The sequence below is a fragment of the Arachis duranensis genome, chromosome 4, assembly GCF_000817695.3.
Source record: "Arachis duranensis cultivar V14167 chromosome 4, aradu.V14167.gnm2.J7QH, whole genome shotgun sequence".
Classification (NCBI taxonomy): domain Eukaryota; kingdom Viridiplantae; phylum Streptophyta; class Magnoliopsida; order Fabales; family Fabaceae; genus Arachis; species Arachis duranensis.
This window is the reverse complement of record NC_029775.3, coordinates 98,652,392-98,668,463: the sequence shown is the minus strand read 5'-3', so window position 1 is coordinate 98,668,463 and position 16,072 is coordinate 98,652,392. Positions and strand designations below refer to the sequence as shown.

The following is a 16,072-nucleotide window of genomic DNA, read 5'->3' as shown; positions in this document are numbered from 1 at the left end:
ATAAATACATGTATTGTTTAACTCATTTTTAATATTATTTTGTATTCTAACATATATTTTATACTAATAACTAATTTTAGTGACTGATTTTAATGTACAGATAGTACGATTAATTTTTTCTGATAGATGTTGTTGTTTTGCTTTCTTTTTTGTTATTTTTCTTTAATGTTTTCTGGTGACATAAAAATGCTTAGAGTTAGAGCTATTACATTCATCTGACAAAAAATAATAATAAATTAAATTCGTTAGTAAAAACTGATAACTAATTATTAACTAAAAATGTTTTTATGAAAAAACACAATTTAAATTTTAAATATATTTATCATACATTTATGAACAGAAATCCTAACCATTACTGTTGGCAAAACCCAATAAAAAAAGAAAGAAAGAAACTAAAAACACTAGTAGGCTTCGTTAGCTGCTATCGCTGTCAAAGGTGATAATTAAGGCCACTATGAACGCATAGTCAACATTGGACGACACGGTGATGATGAACTTCTCTCTGCTAAATATACCACCGAATTTCTTCTTTATCTACGATGATAACAATTCATATAATATTGCTTGTTGTAAAATAAATAAATAAATAAAGGAAGAAAAAATAACTATAAAATAAAGAAGCATAAATAAAAGATTCTAATATTAAAGTTCACTAATATTATTATCTCATTATAATTGAAGTAATTTATATATATTTACTAATATTATATATGTTGTAGCTTATACTCACAAAGAGATAAAGAAAGAAAGAGAGTTTATATTATATATATGAAAGAAAAGAGAATTTTGTTGTACATGTATTGTTTGACGCCTCCTCACTATTTATACACACAATGCTTACTTTTTCAACTTCATTTAAATTTAATTTAACTTTGGAGTTTCATTCTTTCATAGGAAAACTCAGTTGCCCATATAATGAATCAAAGTCACATCATTAATTGAATGGGTATCCACATCTATATCCATATCACAGTACTTTTTCTTGGATGTCCATTTAGAAGTATTCCTCATCAAAACCTTATTAAAGAAAAATCTAATGGAAAAAAATTTTACTAAAGGAAAAAGAGTACAATATCCTTTATTATAGGGACTGCCTCATTAAAAACCTTGTAAAAAAATCTAATGGAAAAAAAATCTGACCAAGAAAAAAGTGTACAGCCTCCCCTTCTTGCCGACATTATTTTATATCTCGAAATTGGTGCATCCTAATCTGATGTACCAATCTTTCAAAGGAGGTTTTTGAAAGTGACTTTGTAAATAAATCTGCCAGATTATCGCTTGAGCGGATCTGTTGGACATCAATGATTCCTTGATTTTGAAGGTCATGAGTGAAAAAGAATTTGGGAGAAATATCCACTTTTAAGTTGAGCAATGCATGTTGTACAATCTTTAAACAGAACAGTTGGAGCTATCTTATGACCAATCAGTCCACATGATGATAGAATATATTGGATCAAACTCCTGAGCCAAAAATACTTGTAACTTGCTTCATGTATCGCTAGCATTTCATCATGATTAGAGGATGTTGCTGCAATCGTTTGTTTTGTGGACCTCCATGATATAGTTGTACCACCATATGTGAACATGTATCCTGTTTGAGATCTCCCTTTATGTAGATCAAACAAGTATCATGTTCTGCAGAGCTAACTAGTTGTGACTTGGATCCATTAACAATCTCATGTCAACCGTTCCATGAAGATATCGAAAGATTTGTTTGATTCCATTCCAATGTCTTCTGGTTGGAGGGGAATTATACCTTGCTATTAAGTTCACATCAAATGATATATCGGGTCGTGTATTATAAGCAAAATACATTAGCGTTCCAATGGCACTAAGATATGGTACTTCAGGACCAAGGATATCTTCATTTTCTTCTTTAGGACGGAATTGATCCTTTTCCACATCCAAAGACCTTATGATCATTGGGGTACTTAATGGATGTGACTTATCCATATAAAATCTCTTCAAGATCTTTTTTGTATATGTTATTTGATGAATAAAGATTCCATTTTTTGTATGCTCAATCTGCAGATCGAGATGAAATTTAGTCTTTCCGAGATCTTTCATCTGAAACTCTTCTTTTAGAATTTTTATAAATGTTAGAATATCTTCAAGGGTTCCAATAGTATTTAAATCATCAACACACACAGCAATTATAATGAATACAAATGCAGATTTCTTTATGAAAACACATGGACAAATATCATCATTCTTAAATTCATTTTTGACTAGATAATCAATAAGACAATTATACCACATCCATTAAATGCATATGTAGTTTGTAGTATGCGGATAAACTGACCAAATAATGCAATCTTATTGCATCCACTACAGGAGAATATGTTTCTTTATAATCTATACCAGGTTTTTGTGAAAAATTTTGTGCCACAAGTCAAGCCTTGTAGCGTACAACTTCATTTTTCTCATTTCATTTTCTCATAAATACCCATCTGTATCCAACAGGTTTTAGATCTTCTGGTGTATGGACTACAGGTCCAAAGACTTCATATTTTGCAAATGAGTATGACTCAGCCTTCATAGCTTCCTTCCATTTTGGCCAATCATTTATTTGTCGACATTCTTTGACTGTTCTTGGCTCAAGATCCTTATTGTCATGCATGATATGTAATGCCAAATTATATTGAAATATTTCATCGACAATTGTCTTATTTCGGTCCCATTTTCCTCCTGTAAAAACTAATTTATCGAGATCGCGTCATTTTCACAATTTTCAGGTACCTAAACGTTTTCTGACGTCAAAACTATATCAAAATTTTGGACAACTGCAGGTGTCTTTACTAAGTCTTTTATCTTTTTCAACAGGAATAGTATTTACCTATTTTTTTCAAGGAATTTTGTCTTTACATTAGGCAATTCATTTGCTATTCTTTGCAAATGTATAATTTTTTAAATTTCTAGTTCACATTACGCTAATCAAAGATCTAAATGCATCAAGGATGACGCATTCCAATTGAGTTCCTTTTCAGGAAGCTTATTCTCTCACCCTAATACTGAAAATTTTGATTCATCAAAATGACAATCAGCAAATCGAACTTTAAATACATCTATAGTTTGTATTTCAAGATACCTCACTATAGATGAAGAATCATATCTAATATATATCCCCAATTTTCTTTGGGATCCCATTTTGGTGCGAGAAAGTGGTGCAATGGGAATATATATCGCACACCCGAATATTCTTAGAAAAACATTTGACTGCTGACCAAAAGCTAATTACATAGGAGAGGACTGATGGTAACTTGTTAGCCTCAAATGAATAAGTATTGCGGCATGCAAAATAGCATGCTCAGAAACCGAAGTTGGGAGATTTGTTCTCATAAGTAAAGCTTAGCAATTAATTGGAGGCGTTTAATAAGTGATTCTGCTAACTCATTTTGTGTGTGAACGTGAGCTCCTGGATGTTCAATGCTTATTCCGTTAGTCATACAATAAGCATCAAAGGCTTGGGAAGTGAATTCACCAGCATTATAAAGATGAATTGCTTTGGTTGAATTTTCTGGAAACTGTACTTTTAATTGAATAATTTGAGCAAGTAATCACGCAAACGCCAAGTTGCGAGAAGACAACAAGCACACATATGACCATCTCAAAGATGCGTCTATCAAGACCATAAAATATCTAAACGATCCACATGGTGGATGAATAGGTCCACATATATCGGCTTGAATCCTTTCTAGGAATTCAGGGGACTCAAATCCAATCTTTACCTGTGATGGCTTTATAATTAGCTTTCATTGAGAACATACAGCACAACAAAATTTACTAGATTTAAAAATTTCCTGTTTCTTCAGTGAATGTCCATGGGAGTTTTCAATCATTCTCCGCATCATGGTTATTCCCGGATGACCCAATCGATCATGCCAAATTATAAATTCATTTAGTCTCGTAAACTTTGGGTTTACAATGGCATGTGATTCAATTGCACTAATTTTTGTATAATATAACCCAAATGAAAGTGAGGATAACTTTTTTAATATAACCTTTTTATTTGAATCATGAGTTGTGATACATAAGTATTCATAATTTCTCTCATTCATTGTTTCAATATGATATCTATTTTGGCGAATATCTTTAAAACTTAACAAGTTCCTAAAGACTTAGTAGACAATAGTGTATTATTTATTATGAATTTTGTTACTCCGGAAGATAAAATTATGGCTCTTCCGGAGCCTTTTATCACATTACTTGAGCCAATAATAGTATTAACATATTCTTCTTTTGATACAAGATGTGTAAAATATATATTATTTTTAAAAATGGTATGCGAACTTGGACTATCCGTAAGGCAAACATCTTCACTATATGTCCTTACCATTTTCTTCAAAGACAAATAATAATAATAAAATGAATAAAAGTATATGCACAGTAAAATTATTTTCTTGATTGTTTTTCTAAGAAGTATTGTACATAGTATCATATACTAAAATTTTTATTATTATTATTTTAGAACTTGACATATTTAGTAATTTTAAATATTATTTATATACATCATACTTGAAATTCAAATGTATAAAAAATAAAACTTAATAAGAAGTTTCTTACATCATTTATTTTACATGAGTATTTAACAAACCGACATATTAAACCTTTCCATCATTAATCAAATAGCCAATATTTCTTTTAAGATCCTCAAAGAAATCAGATACTTCATAATGAATGGTGTAATTTTCAGCAACATCTTTTGAAACAAAATTTGTTTCCACCACAATAGAAATATTTATCCTTTGTTGATTTATTTTGCTCATTATTTCTTTTTTTTATCCCACTTCTGATGAGATTCTTTCATGTGAACATAATTTTTTTCTTACATAATTTTTCTTGTTACTAAAACCTTGTCATTTACTTATTCTGGGATAATGATTTACCATATTTGCTTTAGAAAATGGGACAGCGTTAGCTGGGCATCTTCATGATTTTTTAAAACAATTCATTTTGTGTTCAGCAACAAGAAGGCAACAAAATATCTCATAATATTTTTAAATTCTTTTTCTAGTTACTGCTGTTTTTAGTAAGAGCACATTCGAGACATGGAATGTCGAGAAAGTTTTCTCTAACATGTCATTATCAGTTATCTTTTTCCCACATAATTTCATTCGTGAGGTAATTCGGGACATTGCTGAATTATATTCATTTATGGGTTTAAAATCATGTTGACGCAAGTGCGTCCACTCTTATCGGGTTTGAGGAAGTATCACTGTCTTTTGATGATTATACCTTTTTTCAAGATTTTTTCACAGATCTGCATTATCTTTTAGTTTGAGATATTTATTTTTCAATCCTTCGCCAAGATGATGACGAAAGAAGATCATGGCTTTAGCTTTATTCTTCTAGGATGCATTATTTTCAACCTTAGTAGTATCTCCTAGATCCATTGAATCAAGATGGATTTCGGCATAGATTCAATGGATTTCGGCATCTAGTATGCCGAAATAAGTAATGGGTACTAAGGCTGAAATCCATTTTGATTAAAAGGATCTTGGAGATACCATTAAGGCTGAAAATAATGCATCCCACAAGGATAAAACCAAAGTCATGATCTTCCTTTATCGTCATCTTGACGAAGAAATGAAAAAAAAAATATCTCACACTAAAAGATCCTGCTGATCTGTGAAAAAACCTTGAAGAAAGGTATAATCATCAAAAGACAATGGTACTTCCTCAAACCCGATATGCGTGGACGCACTTGCGTCTACAGAATTTTAAATCCATAAATGAATATAATTCAGCAATGTTTCGAATTACCTCACGAATGAAATTATGTAAGAAAAAGATAACTGATAATGAAATGTTAGAGAAAACTTTCTTGACCTTCCATTCCTCGAATGTGCTCCTGCAGTAGCAGTAACTAGAAAAAGAATTTAAAAAATATTCTAATCTAATTTCTTGCCTTCTTGTTGCTAAACGCAACAATAAATTATTTTAAAAAATCATGGAACATACCCAACTGACGCCGCCCCATTCCCTAAAGCAAATATGGCAAATCATTATCCCAGAATAAGTAAATGACAAGGTTTTGGTAACAAGAAAAATTATGGAAGGAAAAAAAATTATGTTCACAAGAAAGGATCTCACCAGAAGTGGGATAAAAAAAGAAACAACGGACAAAATAAATCAATAGAGGATAAATATTTCCAATGTGGTATAAAGGGCCATTGGTTGCGTATCTATCGTACCCCAAGGCACCTAGTCGATCTTTATCAAGCACTCATTTTGTCGCGAACTTTATTTCAAAAGATGTTGAAAATTACACCACTTATTATGAAGTATCTGATTTCTTTGAGGATCCTGAAAGAAATACTAGCCATTTGATCAATGATGAAAAATTTTAATATGTAGGTTTGTTAAGTATTCATGTAAATAAATAATGTAAAAAACTTTTTATTAAATTTTATTTTTTATGCATTTGAAATTCAAGTATGATGTATATAAATAATATTTAATAAAATATTTGTTTATGAATTTTAAAATTACTAAATATGCCAAGTTCTAAAATAATAATAATAAAATTTAGTATATGATATTATGTAGTATAATACTTCTTAGAAAAACGATTTCAATCAAGAAAATAATTTTACTGCGCAAATACTTTTACTCATTTTATTATTATTATTTGCCTTTGAAGAAAATGACAAGAACATATAGTGAAGATATTTGCCTTACGGATAGTGTAAGTTCACATACCATTCTCAAAAGTAATATATATTTTACACATCTTGCACCAAAAGAAAATATGTTAATACTATTATTGGCTCAGGCAATGTGATAGAAGACTCTGGAAGAGCTATAATTTTGTTTCCCGAAGAAACGAAATTCATAATAAACAATGCACTTATGTCTACCATGTCTCTAAAAAATTTGTTGAGTTTTAAAGATATTCGTCGGAATGGATATTATATTGAAACAATGAATAAGAAAAATCATGAGTACTTATGTATCACAACTCATTATTGAAATAAAAAGGCTATATTAGAAAAGTTACCTCACTTTCATCTGAGTTATATTATACTAAAATTAGTGCAATTGAATCACACGTCATTGTAAACCCGAACTTTTCCAGCCAAAATGAATTTATAATTTAGCATGATCGATTGGGTCATCCAGGGATAATTATGATGCAGAGAATTATTGAAGACTCCTATGGACATTCACTAGAGAATTAGAAGATTCTTAAATCTAGTGAATTTTGTTATGTTGCATGTTCTCAAAGAATGCTAATTATAAAGCCATCACCAATAAAAATTGGATTTGAGTCCCCTGAATTCCTAGAAAAGATTCAAGGAAATATATGTGGACCTATTAATCCACTATGTGAATTTTTAGATATTTTATGATCATAATATGCCCATCTTCGATATGGTCACATGTGTGCTTATTGTCTTCTCGCAACTTGGCGTTTGTGAGATTATTTGCTCAAATTATTCGATTAAAAGCACAGTTTTCAAAAAATCAAACTAAAATAATTCATTTTGATAATGTTGGTGAATTTACTTCCCAAACCTTTGATGCTTATTGTTTGGCTAACGGAATAAGCGTTAAACATCCAGTAGCTCATATTTACACACAAAATAGATTAACAAAATCACTTATGAAATGCCTCCAATTAATTATTAGACGATTACTTATGAGAACAAATATTCCAACATCATCTTGGGGGTATGCTATTTTACATGCCGCAACACTTATTCGTTTGAGGACAACAAATTACCATAAGTTATCTCCTATACAATTAGCTTTTGATCAGCGACCAAATATTTTCCATTTAAGAATATTCAAGTGTGTGATATATGTTCCTATTACACCACCTTCTCGCACCAAAATGGGATCCCAAAAAATTAGGAATATATGTTCGATATGATTCTCCATCTATAGTGAGGTATCTTGAGATACAAACTAGAGATGTATTTAAAGCCCGATTTGTAGATTGTCATTTTTATAAATCAAAAATTCCAACATTAAGGGGAGAGAATAAACTTCCTAAAAAGGAACTTAATTGGAATGCATTATCTTTGATATATTTAGATCCTCGATCAGGATAATGTGAACTAAAAGTTCAAAAGATTATACATCTGCAAAGAATAGCAAATGAATTGCCTGATGCATTTTCTGATACGAAAAGGTTACTAAATCCTATATACCAGCTGAAAATACTCCAATTCAAATTCAAGTTTCAGTCGAAAAAATAACCATCGAAACAAATTCATGTCAGAAGCGTGGTAGACTTGTCGATTTCAAAGACAACAATCTTCGAAAAAGAAAAAAGATAAATATTATTCCTACTGAAAAGGATAAAAACATAATAACGATAGCTCGTCAAAAATTCTTATATAGTTTTGACGTCAAAAGACGTTCAGATACATGAAAACTGTGAAAATGAAGAGATCTCGATAAATTATGTCTTTACAAGAGAAAAATGGTACCGAAATAAGATGATTGTCAATGAAATATTTATATATAATGAGGCATTAAATATCATGCATGAAAGTAAAGATTTTAAGCCAAGAACAGTTGAAGAATGTCAACAACGAAATAATTGGCCAAAATAGAAAGAAGTTATGAAGGCCGAGTTAGAAAACGAAATGAGAAAATTGAAGTTGTACACTACAAAGCTCGACTTGTAGCACAAAATTTTTCACAAAGGCTCGGTATAGATTATGAAAAAACATATTTCCTTGTAGTGGATGCAATAATATTGCGTTATTCGGTCAGTTTATCCGCATACAATAAACTACATATGCATTTAATGAATGTGGTAACAAACTACTTATACAGATTATTAAATCGTGATATTTATATGAAAGTCCCTGAAGGATTAAAGATATTTAAACCATCCAATGAATATTCACAGTAGTAACTCAGTCAAATTGCAAAGATTTTTATATAGTCTAAAACAATCTGAACGAATGTGGTATAATCGTCTTACTGAGTATCTGACTAAAAATAGATTTAAGAATGATGATATATGTCCATATATTTTCATAGAGAAAGCTGCATCTGGATTCATTATAATTGCTGTGTACGTTAATGATTTAAATATCATTGAAACCCCTAAAGAGATTCCAACAATTATAAAAGTTCTAAAAGAATAGTTTAAGATGAAAGATCTTGAAAAGGCTAAATTTTGTCTCGACCTGTAGATCGAACATACAAAAAATAAAATTCTTATTTATCAAACAATATACACAAAAAAAAATCTTGAAAAGATTTTATATGGATAAATCACATCCCTTAAGGACCCCAATGATCTAAGGTCTTTAGATGTGAAAAATGATTAATTCCATCCTAAAGAAGAAAATGAAGATATCCTTTATCCTAAAGTATCATATCTCAGTGTCATTGGAGCACTAATGTAACTTACTAATAATACACGACCCGATATATCATTTGTGATGAATTTACTAGCAAAGTATATTTCCTCTCAAACCAGAAAATATTAAAATGGAATCAAACAAGTCTTTTGATATCTTCATAAAACGATTGATATGGGTTTGTTTTATCCATATGAATCCAAGTCACAATTAGTTGACTTTGCAAATGCTGGATACTTGTCTGATCCACACAAAGGAAGATCTCAAACAGGATACATGTTCACATATGGTGGTACAGCTATATCATGGAAGTCCATGAAACAGACAATTGCAGCATCATCATCTAATAATGCTAAAATACTAGCAATACGTAAAGTTAGTCGCGAGTGTTTTTGGCTCAGAAATTTGATCCAATATAATATGTCATCATGTGGACTGATTGATTATAAGATAGCTCTAACTATTCTGTTTGAAGATAAAACAGCATATATTGCTCAACTTAAGGATAGATACATCAAAGGTTATAGAACAAAACATATTTCTCACAAATTCTTCTTCACTCATGATCTTCAAAATCAAGGAACAATTGATGTCCAATAGATCTGCTCAAGCGATAATCTGATAAATTTATTTACTAAGTCACTTCCAAAATCCTCCTTTGAAAGATTGGTACATCATATTGGGATGTGCCGATTCGAGATATTAAATAATGTTGACCATGGTTCTGAAAACCGAACCGGACCGGCCAATTCAACCGGATTAACCGGGAACCGGTCACCTAACCGATACGGATAAGGTTAAAAACCGCTTGATAAAAAACCGGTAAAAAACCGGTCAAACCGACGGTTAACCGATGAACTGATAGAACCGTCCAGTTTTTTAGCAGATTTTTTAAAAGTCCGGTTTTATCATTTGTTTCAGAAACGGCGTCGTTTAACGCCTGAAAAAAAAAAGAAAAAAGAAAAAAGACCGAAAGCCCACTATCCCCATTCCCAAATCCAACCTAAACGCATAACTCTCTCCCTTCTGAAATCATTTTTCTTCCTCTCCCAGCCATCTCCCAGCCTTGCTGCTCTCCTACCCAGCCACTGCATTCCCCCTCTCCGCCGTCGTCTCCTTCCCTTTGCCTGCGCAAACTCGTCCATTTCGCTTTTTTCGCTCACCTTGTTGCCGATGTCGTCGTGGCTTCTTCCCTCCCGTCGACTCCTCCCTGTCAGAAGCCTTGCAATCGCCGTCGTCGCTGTTACACACAGCACCCTCCATCTGTCTTTCTCTTTCAAATTCAAAATCCCCTTCCGAAGAACCCTAACCCTATCTAGCCCATGATCGAGACATGAACTTCAACGCCTTTAATTTCAAAATTTTTGTTTTGCAAGCAAGCAAGAAGATGGTAGATGCCAAACCCGCAAAAAATTTTAAGGCCGTGCTGAAAAAATTTCAGAAGGCACAACGTCTTGCAGCTGAGAGAGAAACAGTGTATACTCCTTTTGTTCCACAAACAATTCTTCTTTCCAGGTGACTTATCAACTTTGTAGAAGTGAAAATGACAAAATATGATCTTTATTTGCTTTATGTGTGTGACTTATGTAGAATTTACGTGATTATGTACAATGACAGAAGAACAAGTTAATCTTGAAATAATACAACTTAATTTGTTTGCATTTGTTTTTTGGTTATCAATTGTGTCCTAAATGCGTTGTGAATTCTTATGACCTATGTGTATGTGATTTTGATGTGGGCTTCTCTCACTTTTTTGTTTGTTACTGATTAGTCACAATTAATTAGTTTCTAATTTTTTTTCAAATACTCCCAAGTACTCTTCTTTTCGTTGTTTCCTGAAACTCTAGAAACTTGTTTCTACATAATTAGTTTGCTGGGTTTGGATTCTGAGTATTTGTTTTGAGAATTGTTGCTCATTATCTCAGTAAAAACTTGTTAGAAGTTAATTAAAAAAATTTATTTTAAATTTTATTTAGAAATAATTAAATTCTTAAAGATTTTATTGAATAATTAAACCGGTTCAACCATGATTCAACTTCGGTTGAACCATTAAATCGTTAAACCGATCATTTGACCGGTTCAATAACCGATTCGGTTTTCAGAACCTTGATGTTGATAAGAAGGAAAGATTGTACTCTTGTTTTTAGTCAGGTTTTTTTTCTATTGAATTTTTTTGACAAGATTTTTAATAAGACAATCTCTATTATTACAAAGGATATTGTACTCTTTTTCCTCACTAAAATTTTCTTCTCACTAAATTTTTTTTTAGTAAGACTTTAATGAGGTATAATCCTAAATGGTCAAAAGGAGTATTGTGATAAAGATGATAATATGAATGACCACTTATGACTTGGACGGCTAATTTTCTTGAAGGAATCACTTTTTCAAAAATGAATTCAAAATTAATAAGAATTGAAAATGAAAACATTTTACATATATAAATAAAAAGTATCATCAGTTACAATTTACACACAATAATAACAATAATCCTCATTTCTTTATACTGCTAATATTTCTCTTTCTCTCTTTACGTTACTACATATATTAAATAAATATATAAATCATACCTATTATATTATATTTTTTTATTTTATATTTATTTTCTCTTCTTTAATTATTTATTTCACAACAATAATTTCTTTTTAAGTGACATATCAAAGTTACCTATATAAGATATTATATATGTCATTGGGAACTTGTGTATCGAAAAATAAAAGGATAAAATTATTGTTTATAAAAGATAATTTTTACATTGACAGAATATTGATTTTTTAGGTAAATTCTTCTAACCGAAATAAACCTCTTAAGAATATTGAGTATTTGAGTAAATTTCTTTCTTTCACAAAGTAGTTTTATTAATAACATAATATTTTCTCAATAGCTTTACTACTTTAATTCTGTTTTTTTTTAACTAAAAAAAATCGATGTCATTTTTTAAAAAAAAAAATTAAACCGTGAGTTAAAACAAATGAATAATTATGTGTCGAAAAAATAAACCTACCCGGGCAGCAACCATGTCAGATTCGGCGATGTAAACAACCCAAGATCGTTCAGAGAAACTTGCTTTGATCTTGAAGTCACAAACTCCTGATGTGTTATTTGCCAAGAACACATTCAATTTTGTTCTTAGCTGGAACCATGATGATCGCTCCCGAGTGAAGATTAGATCCCTTTCGCGTGTACTTCCACCTCTAAATGCTTTCCATTTATCTGTTCCCAATAGCTGGTGGATCCAACAACAAATTAAAACTGTTAGCTACTTAATTTGAAGTTTAATTTCAACTTTGGTTAAAATTATATTCTATTTTGGAGTCTTGTTAAAATTATCATTACTGTTATCATTATATACACTTAGGTGGTTAACTAACTAATAGTAATTAATAAAAATTTAATAATGATGTTACATGATCAAGTGATTTTTAAAATTAAATTCAACTAGATTAGTTTAATAACTTAAATATTAATAAATAAAAATCTTAATTAAAAATAAACATAAAAAATATTTAATTAAACTTAATTATAAAAATAAATTATTCACTAAATATTGCTCCAAATCTAAATATCACGTACGTATATGTTATCATCTGAGCACATAAATACTTCACATATATATAATACACCTTTCCATCTCATGAGTTGTCCTTTTTAAAACTTAAAAGATAAAATTATGTTCATTCTTAATATTTAGGATAAATATTAATGTTGTCTATAATAATTTTTTTCTTTTATATATCGTACAAAAAATTACTAATAAAAGTGATGATATATACAATTGATTTTGTTTATGACAAACTTCTATAATATTATTATTGTGAATATATTTAAAAATTTGTTAAAAAATAATAAAATAAATTAAAACATAAAAAATTAACTCAAAAAATTAAAAATATTATGTTCTTCTTCTCACCTTACAGTATTATTAAGTTCCTATATTTATTTAACAAAAATAATACATATATACATTAAAAATTAGTCACTAAATTAACTACAATATACTTAGATATATATATAATTTATTTTTAATGTATATTTTATATTTTAATATATATTTTATATATATAATAATATTTTTAGTATACATATAATATTGCATAAATAATTTTTTAAAAAATAGATATAATTAAATAATTTTATAAAATATTTTACATAATTAAAACATCAAAATTAATCTCATAATTTTAACCTAATAATATAAAACCTTAAATTCAAATTTATTGATTATTTCATGTTTATAAAAATCGTAAAAAAAAATAAAACACAACGCACACACGAAAGTAAGTCACTAGGCTGTGGCATAGCGAAGTTCAACAACCAAATAAAATAAATTAAACTTTGCATATGAAAGAGCTGAGGATTTGGATCCATGTTTTTCCTTCCCTAAATATCGTTACATAGTTCGAATTAAAGTAACAAAAGAAATTTATATTGACAATAAAGCGGTTTCAAATAAAAAAAAAAACAGAGATCGATGCTCTTACTTCAATTAATATAATCAGGAATATTAGAAAAAGGTTTTGAATATTTTGTATTTTTAAAATAAAAAATAAAATTTAAAAGATACAAATCTACCGAAAAAAAAGAGAACAGATTAAATGAAACTTGGTTTGACTTATCGTTCCATAAAATTAAAACAAAAAAAAGGGGGAAAAATGTATAGACATGGCAGATCCGAAAAAAGAAATGGAATTGGTTGAAGCAATTACCGTTCTGCGAAGACAGAGAATAGGGTTTCCATAAGCATCACGCAAGAAACGGTGCTCGCGCAAAGTCAGGGAAGGTGTCTTAGCCGTAAAAACGACGTTGCCGTTTAAGTCTGTGACCGTGTATTTCTCCGTAAAAGTCCTCTCTCTCTTTATTGTAAGTGCAACTGGATATGGTGCACAGTACTGAGGGTCAACGATTGCGATCGTCGGAAACGGTGGTGGTGGCGGATTTGCCATGATGAATGCAGAAACATATATGTAGCGTATTGAATAATCTTTTCTTATTAAGTATAATTAATAATTCATTGTAATGTTAATTTGTTGGGCCTAGAAGATTCCGAATTCAATAGTCAACGTGCCGTGTTTGGATAAGATTATTCTTTATTTTATAACGATGACCAATTACAATTGCGTGTTTGGATTTGATTTGGATGCTATTAATCTAATTTTTTGGGCCTAAAATTCTTATGTAAATTATTTTTAAATAATTTCAAGGTTCTCGAAATTAAATCTGTGATTAAATCGTTTTAATTATTGATTTATTATTTTATTAATTTGACCAATTCAACCTTAATTTAATCGAAATAATTATGTTATAATAAAATAATAAATAAAATAGGCATATGTTGATAACCAATTCGTTATTAGTGTTAGAAACGCTCCTACGAGTCTACAGATGTATAAAAACCTTGCTTCTGCAATTCTTTCTAACCCAACATACCTTCATCAACACCCTAAAGTTAGAAGCTTACTAGGAGTTTTGTTATTCAAAGTAGCAAAAAATTGTCCAGCCCATTGCATATATGCAATTGAGGCATCTTTATCACGTCTTTTAATAGATTTTTATAATTATTCAACTCATTAAGTCAGTAATAACAACAAACTTAACTAACAATAATTATTCAACAATTATTATTATTAAAAAAATTAATACCTAAAACTAAAAGTTAGAATATAATAGAGAAGAACAGTGGTTGATACGGTGGTACAGAATTGGCATCAGCGGGAAGTGGTTGCACAATAGAGGCAGCAAGCAAGACCAGATCAGCAACAGTAATTTTGATTTTCGAAACTCAAACAGCAGTGGCTGAACGTTGACTAGACAAAAGTTGCGCCGATGGGTGGATAGAAGTTGCGCCAATGGTTTCGATGACGATGAGATGAGGGAGAACTAGAGAAGAGGGGAGTGTTGCTTCGCATTCTGCTTCTACCCATTGTGGAACTGGAGAGTAGAGGGATAATGGTTGAAAAGAGAAAACGCTGTCGTTTTTGGGAATTTTTTTGAAATCGGCCGGATCACGGTTCGATTTGATCAACCGGTTCTCGACCGATTCGACAATCTAATGCCGGTTTTCCAATTCTCCCATTTTGATTTCTTTTCAAACCGTATTTGATAGCAGTTTATGGTTCGATCCGTCAATTCAAATTGGTTTTCAAAACCTTGGTAAATATAGTTAGATACTTAACTTTTTTTAATTTTAAAAATACTTCTCTTCTTATTTTTATATTTTAAAAATATTAAATAATGATAGAATTAAAGCTAATTACAACAAGAGAAATACCAATATTAAATAAACAATATGCTTTTTGTCTCCATTAATTTTGGAGATAGTCTACTGATTTCATTTATATTTGAGAATAGATTATCAAGATACATATCCAATATAAAATTTTCAAGTTGACTATCTAGTATCAAAAGTTGAGTAGAAGAAAATTCATGTGAATAAAACTAAGCTAAACGAATCAACTTTTTATTATTAATTGCAAGAAATAAGTCACTTGAATTCAAACAAGCTATGTGAAGAAGAGACTCAGTATTTTAATTACTTATGTAAAATGGTTGTTAAGCTCTTGAAGTTGTCTACCAATCACTTGGTGTGTGTTTGGATTACAGTTTATAAATGGAAGTTTGTATAAAATTGATTTTGTAAAATTGATTTTGATCAAAAGTGAGTTGGTATTAACGTGGTTTATGTTTGGTAATTTTTATTTAAAATGGATTATAGTAAACTAAATATTGTTTGAATTACATTATTCAAAATC

The 16,072-nt window shown here is 30.0% G+C and overlaps 1 protein-coding gene across 1 annotated transcript; it reads right to left on the bottom strand.

The window, feature by feature from the left end:
- Positions 1-216: 216 nt before the first annotated feature.
- On the bottom strand, positions 217-14,328 carry LOC107485166 (protein LURP-one-related 15). The gene is made up of 3 exons (XM_016105680.3): positions 14,030-14,328; positions 12,328-12,549; positions 217-534 (listed from the first exon to the last, which is right to left on the bottom strand). The coding sequence occupies exons 1-3, from the start codon at positions 14,264-14,266 to the stop codon at positions 415-417; spliced, it is 579 nt and encodes a 192-aa protein (XP_015961166.1). The 5' UTR covers positions 14,267-14,328; the 3' UTR covers positions 217-414.
- Between the last annotated feature and the right edge of the window lie 1,744 nt (positions 14,329-16,072).

Coding starts and splice junctions, on each gene's coding strand:
- LOC107485166 (XM_016105680.3), bottom strand. CDS start 14,266: ATGGCAAATCCGCCACCACCACCGTTTCCGACGATCGCAATCGTTGAC. Junction 12,550..14,029: donor TTCTCTGTCTTCGCAGAACG/GTAATTGCTTCA, acceptor TGGATCCACCAG/CTATTGGGAACAGATAAATG. Junction 535..12,327: donor CTGACATGGTTGCTGCCCGG/GTAGGTTTATTT, acceptor TTATCATCGTAG/ATAAAGAAGAAATTCGGTGG.